The sequence below is a fragment of the Wyeomyia smithii genome, chromosome 2 (genome assembly GCF_029784165.1).
Source record: "Wyeomyia smithii strain HCP4-BCI-WySm-NY-G18 chromosome 2, ASM2978416v1, whole genome shotgun sequence".
Taxonomy (NCBI): Eukaryota; Metazoa; Arthropoda; class Insecta; order Diptera; family Culicidae; genus Wyeomyia; species Wyeomyia smithii.
Genome location: NC_073695.1, coordinates 172,848,361 through 172,856,565, shown reverse-complemented (window position 1 = coordinate 172,856,565; position 8,205 = coordinate 172,848,361). Strand labels below are relative to the sequence as shown.

Below are 8,205 nucleotides of genomic sequence, written 5' to 3'. Positions count from 1 at the left end.
GTGTGTGAAATAATATTTAGAGTAAGAACGCAGCCAGTTGATTCGGGTTAGACAGTTTTCTAGTATAAATATGGAAAAGGGCGCAAGAGCCGAAATTAAAAGGTGCTTGTAAGAGCGAGAACTTGTATTTATTCACTCAAAATATACACTAGGGTCGCTTTTTACGCGGTTTTTTATGCGTTTTTTTACGTGGATTCCGGAATTTACGCGGTTTTTTTACGCGGATTCCGGAATTTACGCGGTATCTTTCTTTTGCCCGGATTTTGGTTTCCTTTCACTTGGAATGCAAAATTAACGATGGTTTTTTTACGCGGGTTCCGGAATTTACGCGTTTTTTTACGCGGATTCCGGAATTTACGCGGTTTTTTTACGCGGATTCCGGAATTCACGTGGTTTTTTTAAGCGGCACGTATCCCCCGCGTAAAAAGCGACTTTAGTGTATTTCACGTTTCAATTACCGGAAAAGTTATGTGAATATTTTCCATTGTCATTTTCACGAAGATTTTCACACTTAAAATTTTTTGCCGGGTCTCGGTAACTTATAGAGATAAGTGACTTTTCACCTACGCACACTAATGAACGTGTAAACTCATGTAAAGTTGCTTTTGTTTCCTCCAAACTGTAAATCATCGCATCTCGTTGCTCCGACTTTTTATCACATTTTACCATTTTTGGTCGATATTTGTTCAGCAGCTTCCCCCGATTTATAACCACGAATGAAAAATTCATTCAGAAACGAATTTAGAACTTATAATAAGTATTAAGTTGAATATTTGTCCAGCTGCCAAAAACATAGCATAGAAAACAAAAAGGCGATTTGTAAATACTTTCCTCAACCAGGTGCACTAATACATTCGTATGTAAAAAAGTCTATTGCCGACAACGGCACCACTGAGTGCTCGGTTAAAACAAATGACAGCTGTCACATTTTATCGTAAATCTCGGTTCAACCTAACTGAAATTTCGGCACAAAATGTTACTACCGAGATGGATATTTTGTGCTGAAATTTCAATTGAGTGAACCGAGATTTACGAAAAAATGTGACAGCTGTAATTATTTTTTTAACCGAGCACTCAGTGGTGCCGTTCTCGGCAATAAGTTACCGAGACCCGGAAAATTTTTTTAAGTGTGTACGTGATTGTCATTTGAGTTCATCATGAACAGGTGAGATGATTTATCCTGTGAATCTTATTCAGTAAACATATGCATTTCATGTGAATTTCACGTAGAATTCAACCACAGACTAACAGACATAACACCTCGAACAAATCTTCAATAAAATCATCGTTCGGATGATTCCAGTACTTTACGTTAGTAACACTAGCACCATCTGCTGCCGTGTTCGCGCTGCGTCGAGTATTTCGACATCAGCGCTAGCGTTACTGCATGTGTCAAATAGGGAACTACAAAATATGTATGGGATTGCATGACAGCGCCCCAGACGGTGTTGTCGCGCGATGACTATTAAACGATTGGAAATTTGAAATGATCGTTTTTTGTGGCGATGGAGCTAGGTTCCAGTGTTACGTCTGTTAGTCTGTGATTCAACTACCGGTAAAGTGAAAAGCATTTGATTGTCTGAAAGCTACTACGTTTTATGCAACATATAATTTTCAATTGTGGTTTCCCAAATTCTTGATAGACTGGAAATAGTTTTCAGAAATTGGGTTGTTTAGCTATATAAGTTTTTTATATTATCTGAAAGATCTGCATTTTCTAAGTAAAACGTGATTTAAAAAAAATATCTATCGTTGTCCTTCGCTTCTAAAATCGCGATTCAAAACTGCTCGAAATCTGCTTGAAATCGCTACAATGACAGTTCGCCCACATATCAACTATCATTGTAGCGATTTAAAGTGAATTTTTATTCTTCATTCAAAAACCGAAGGATAATGATATAAAGTTTTAAAAATTCACGTTTTGCTCAGAAAATTACACTCTTTCAGATGATATATAAAAATCGGAAATCCGTGAATAGCTAAACAACCCAATTACCCAAATATGTTGCTTGATAAGTCGCACGGGCATGCAAAATCGCCAATTCGTAAATGAATTAAACGACATGCAAAATGACAAAATGATATTGCGACATTTGCCGGCGATAATTACTGTTAGCTGTAACTGTTTATGTTCAGGTAATTCCTCGTCATTTTAACTGAATCTGTGTGAAATCTGTAAGCTCAAGACTCGATGTCGGATTCATCTTTTGAGTTGCATATCTGAACCGATCCTGCGTCTACGAAGGCGGGCGTTATCCAGTTTTTTACGCACCATAGTGGCGAGTGCTATCCAGCTTTTTACGCACCATAATGGTGGGTGCTATAATATTATAGCGCCTGCCATAATGGCGCGTGAAAAGCTGGATAATGAAAAAATCATTATATGTTACATACCCTTTTGACAACTCTGCTTACGTCAGTTGACTCTTTATGTATTTCGCAAGGAAAACAATAAATCTGGCAACATTGGTGTTGCCAAAACTCCAGAAATCACTAAACTGACGTAAGCAGAGAGGTTCGAAAGTTACAAACACGCATTATAGCACCCGCCATTATGGTGCGTCAAAAGTTGGATAGGAAGCGGGAGAGGCTTTTAAACCTCTATTTTAATTTTAAACTCTATTTTAATTTTTTAAAATGTATCCAGCTTTTTACGCGCCGTAATGGCGGACGTTATAATGAAAAGTTCGTAATATGTTACCTACCCTTTTGACAACTCTGCTTACGTCAGTTTGACTCTTCATGTATTTCGCACGAAAAACAATAAATCTGGCAACATTAATGTTTCCAAAACTGCAGAAATCATGAATCTGACGTAAGCAGAGAGGTTCACAAATTACGAACGCGCATTATAGCACCCGCCATTATGGTGCGTAAAAAGCTGGATATGGGTGTTAGAGACTGTGTTAGAAAGAGATACGCAAAGAGAAAAGCAGTAAATATGGCAGCCCTTTGCTAATATTCTATTTTATACAATTCTGGCAATCACATTAATTTTTGCATAACTTTTCATACTAGAAAGTGTAATGAAATTTCGAAACTTTTTAAGGATATATTACTGAGTTTCAATGCTTGTTCATACAGTTATTTAATTTTTAATGCATCATTCATAATATGAGCATACCGAACGCATTTTTCGTTGAAACCATAATTGCACGTGATTCACAGAATTTATACTGATTGCAACATACATTCTGTACGAAAAGTAACAAACATGAGTATGTTTACTTTGCACACTTGGAGCCTCGATTTGACGGTTCAATTGGAGTTTTCGACCTCACTCTTTGTGTATCTGTTTATAACACCGTCTATAATGGGTGTAAGTCCACGAAGATAGGGGAGGTTAAGTTTGCGTGGTATATGTATTCAGCTTTCCATGAGCGGTAATGACGGACAATGAGCGCAACCAATTTTTACGTTTTCTAAAAATTAAGTAATCATAAATTGCAGCAACGGAGTGAAAAACATAAAAATGTAAACTAAAAGCACTAAAAGCATAAGAATGTAATTTGCTATGCTATAGACCTTTTTACGTACGAATGTGCTAGTGACACTAGTTGAGAAAAATATTTACAAATAGCTGTTTTGTTTGCAATGCTGTTTTTAGCAGCTGAACAAATATTCAATTGAACACTCATTATATGTTTTAAACTTGTTTCTAAATAATTTTTTTTCATTCGTGATCGGAATCGGAAGACGTTGCTTAACATAATCGACCAAAAATGGTAAAAAGTGATAAGAGTCGAAGCAACGAGATGCGATGATTTACAGTTTGGAGGAAACAAAAGCAACTTTACACGGGTTTACGTGTTTACTAGTGTGCGTAGGTAAAACGTCACTTATCTCTATACGTTACGACTTTAGTAGAGGTCAAAATGGGTCCCTACCTTAGAAAAAAATCATATAGCATTGCCTTCGTTCAAATCACGATACGCTTCAACTTTTTAATATTTAAACCGGTTAGAGGAGCACAGTAACAAAACGCAGCGACAGCCTCTATATATAGCATCATGGTAGAATTTATTGTTATGTCACATTGTAACTGCGGATAACTCCCATGCAAAAGAGCAAAATTTCAGTAAATGTAAAGTTACGCGATCTCGAAATTAGACAATTTGTTATAACATTGTCGTGAGGCGTGAATTTACAATGTCTGGTGGGCCGGAAAAACACGATTTTAAAATCAGTGATAGCAGCAGAAAACTTAAACAGTCGGAGATTGATTTTATGAGATTGATCGAAAAGCAGAACCTCCAACGAGTGGAAAAGTTACAGCGCATGAGACGGAATAACAAGATAACCGCTTTCACTCTGGGTGGTGCTGTGCTTGGAATTTATCTGTATTCCATGCTATCTGTGAAACAGGAAAAATTCTTAGATGATTTTGAAGAACCACTGAAAGTTGAAATACCGGAAAAGCAATAGTGTAAATTGCAAACTTAACCTCTTAATATTTGTGAGTAATGATGTAACTCCCAACATTTGAACGTAAATATCTTGTTCTTACGATGTAAATTTCTTTTTCAGGTATTTTCCTAATAAGTTAAAGATGACTTCATCCGCAGTTGCTAGCTCGATAGTCACAACAGGTGCCCGGCTTCCACCTTTGCCAACAATACGCGATTTGGTCCGTCTCTACAAGCTTCGGGCAATTAAACAGCTTTCGCAGAATTTTCTTATGGATGAACGATTGACGAACAAGATTGTACGCGCCGCAGGAAATATATCCGATAGCCACGTACTTGAGGTTGGACCAGGTCCCGGTGGAATTACTAGATCTATTATAAAAAAATGTCCTCGTCATCTGGTTGTAGTTGAGAAAGACAGACGTTTTCTGCCAACACTTGAACTATTATCGGAAGCTTCCAGTAGTTCATTGCGGATGGATATCGTTCGCGGAGATATACTGGAGTATCGAACAGAAAATGCATTTCCTGACTGTCCTAGATATGACTGGCATGATAAACGGGCACCGGTTCACCTTATCGGTAATTTGCCGTTTGCTATTTCTACTCGTCTACTTATCAACTGGCTCCGAGACATTAGTTTGAAAATGGGTGCTTGGTCATACGGAAGAGCAAGCCTTACGCTTACGTTTCAAAAAGAAGTTGCCGAGCGTATAGTGGCGCCGATTTTAGCTGAAAATAGGTGTCGGCTTTCTGTTATGAACCAAATCTGGAGTCGAGCTGAACTTAAATTTATGATTCCGGGAAAAGCATTCGTTCCAAAACCAGACGTTGACGTTGGTGTTGTTTCCATTATTCCGCTTAAAACTCCGTTAACCTCCATACATTTTGATGTCGTCGAGAAAGTTGTTCGTCACATTTTTTCAATGAGACAAAAATATTGCCGACGAGGCGTTGCCAATCTGTATCCACCGCCATTACGGGAGGAACTGACGAACCTTACGTTCCGCTTAGCAGACGTCGATCCGTTGGCACGTTCATTTCAGCTTTCCACGGAAGAATGCTTGAGAATTGCTGGGGCATACGAGAAGCTGGTGCGATCCAACCCGGAAATCGAGTACTATAACTATCGAGCTCAAAAAAATAAAGATGAAGATTTGTAACAATCCTTATTAATCGTCTATAAATAATTAGTTTCATTTACATAAACAGTTTAGTTTTATTTACATGAACATTTACAACAAGTTCTACCCTACACATGGGTGGAGGACTTGACGGTGATTCGTCAAGCGTATTTCCAAACACAAATCTTAATCAAAAATTACAATATAAATAACATTATAATAATAACATAATAGTAACAATTTAACAATTCTCGCGTAATTTTTCAAAGGGACCTAAGTAACAATGACAGATTCTCTCATCTCTCACTTTGTTTCGTTAATAACGTCGTCATTATATATATTTCCTAAGCTTTCTTCCCCTTAATCGAGAGATAGTAATACTGTCTTGCTTACTATGCATTGAGTTTTATGAAATATGAAAAAAAAAAACATTATTATTTATCAAAGAGAAAGTAAACAAAGAGAGTCTCAATGTTAGATAGGTCGCTTTGAAAAATTGCGCGAGAATTTATTGAGATCAACACAATAATTGCAATTCGCTTTTTTTTTTGATAACGCTTGACTTATTACACCGCCGCTTTTAGTTTCGCATGACCTAACAAAACTAAATACTGGCGGGGTCTGTAGGGCTTAATCGAGGTTTATACTAACCCTAAAACCACTAACAAAACCTCGTGACTAACGACCACCCATTGCACTCATATAATGTAGCATTACTAACCCTTCTCACTTCTCTGACAAGTACTACTACTATTACTCTCATTATTATTATTTTTCTATATATACATGTGTGTATGCATATGTTTTATTATGATTATTATTTCACGAATCTATTTGTTCCCAGTGTCAATCCCATTTGCGATCTAATGGCAATCTCATCATTTCACCCAGTTCACCCACTTTCGCTTGATTTTGACGCAGTATCGACCCGGCGTGTTGCCCAAAGCGCACCGTAAATTTGTCAGTTTCATCCACCGTCGCACGTGCTTAGTTCATAAACAATTATCTGGCATCTCTTTCTTACTTGCGTTCTAAATCGTGATGCCATTTTTTTATTCTCGGGTAAACTTGCACTGACCCTGTGGAATAAAAAATTTGCTTTAACTGCTGTCAGAACGATTCTATTTCGATTTGATTCGACCCATTATTATGCAGTTGGCACCCTGAAATGGATAGTTGCGCAGCGAATGTTGAGCCAGTTTTGGCGCACCAATACCTGAGCTCTGAATGTAGACAACTGCCTAGCATCTCTTTAGATTACGTCGTGAGTCGCAGTATCGTTTCATTATTCCAGGTGTTGGCACTGACCCAGTGGAGTGGATAAATTCGCTATCAGTTATACGTTTTTGATAGAATTAATTTCATTGGGTGGTGGTATATGTTGACGGTCTGAATGTGGATGTATGTGACAGTACTTTTCGGTTTTGCCATTAACCATTCCCATTCTTTTTTTTTTCTTTCTTTCTCTTTTTTTTTGCGGTTGCGAGACAAAATGTTTAATAGATCACCAGAACAACCGAAAGAACCATGGCAAGCATAGCAGTAACGCGGACGGACTTGCATGGGATATGTCGAAAGGTGCGACCGAGGATGAGAACACGGCATAAATGAGAGCAACAGACGCAACGACCACAAGTAAGACTGCCGGCATTGATATCGATGCAATGAGGCCTTGGAACAACAAAGGTATAGTCAACTCTGTGGTGAGTAAGGTGATATGAACCGGTAACAACAAGTAGGTTCCCCATTTACAACACATAATTGACGTTGAAACCTTCAGTCCAGAGTAAATTCGCTCACATATGCCTTATTGGTCGCCAGCGGCTGTTGCGTCATGAATTGCTCCTGGAGGTTTTGACATTATAACCTGGGCCTAGTGCAGAAGTAATTCGCTTACGGCGACCAGCTAGACAACCCACCCTAAGAAGAAGAAGAAGAAGATGAACATTTACAACTAGTTCTAGGCCAGGCATACAACCACCACTCGAAGGCATAACAAACAAAAAGACAAAGTGAAGACCAGTCATTTCACAGTTTGTCATTATTATACCTTTGAAATTTTAAGGTAAGTAAATTGCAAATTGTGAAATGGCTTTTGAGGAAAGGGTCCTACGAAAATATCTACTCCGGGCACCCCAACAACCAAATCCGGTCCAGCCTGTCTCCTAGCTTGACCCGACAAACTTCGTTACGCTTATGTTTTCTTTTAATAATTCTAAACATTTTCGATTGACGATTGACGTTGAGATTTGTTTATAGTCTGCAATTGCATGGCGGATCAGATATTGGATACGTTCAAACTCAAAAGATAAATCGTTTAACCCACTCTTTACCATGGTTACTACTACTAAGACTTTTTGCATCCAAACTTGTGGTGCTCTAGAGTAACCATGGTAGAGAGAGGGTTAAAAATTGGGTTTATCGGAATGAGAACATCTTCGCCTTTTGGCTTCCGTACATCACCTTTATTCTGGAAATACCCATTTGGTGTTAAGTTATTTTCAGCTGTGCTCCCGAAACAGGAAGTCGTTATCTTGAATTTAAAAATGGCATTTAACGTCAATTTCTGGCCTCTAAGAATCAATCTGATTCCGTAAATACTCATATTGGGTGGTATTCAGTCATTTTGGGCTGTTTTCCGGAAACCAGAAGTCGCCATTTTAGAATTCAAAATG

The 8,205-nt window shown here is 38.1% G+C and overlaps 2 protein-coding genes across 2 annotated transcripts; both read left to right on the top strand.

Annotated features, from left to right (window-relative positions):
* Window positions 1–4,149: 4,149 nt before the first annotated feature.
* LOC129721368 (cytochrome c oxidase assembly factor 3, mitochondrial) lies at window positions 4,150–4,425 on the top strand. The gene has a single exon (XM_055673862.1). It carries the CDS (start codon window positions 4,150–4,152, stop codon window positions 4,423–4,425), a length of 276 nt encoding a protein of 91 aa, XP_055529837.1.
* Window positions 4,426–4,549: 124 nt separating this feature from the next.
* Window positions 4,550–5,615, top strand: LOC129721366 (dimethyladenosine transferase 1, mitochondrial). The gene has a single exon (XM_055673861.1). The coding sequence runs from the start codon at window positions 4,550–4,552 to the stop codon at window positions 5,567–5,569; it is 1,020 nt and encodes a 339-aa protein (XP_055529836.1). The 3' UTR covers window positions 5,570–5,615.
* Window positions 5,616–8,205: the final 2,590 nt, after the last annotated feature.

Coding starts and splice junctions, on each gene's coding strand:
- LOC129721368 (XM_055673862.1), top strand. CDS start 4,150: ATGTCTGGTGGGCCGGAAAAACACGATTTTAAAATCAGTGATAGCAGC.
- LOC129721366 (XM_055673861.1), top strand. CDS start 4,550: ATGACTTCATCCGCAGTTGCTAGCTCGATAGTCACAACAGGTGCCCGG.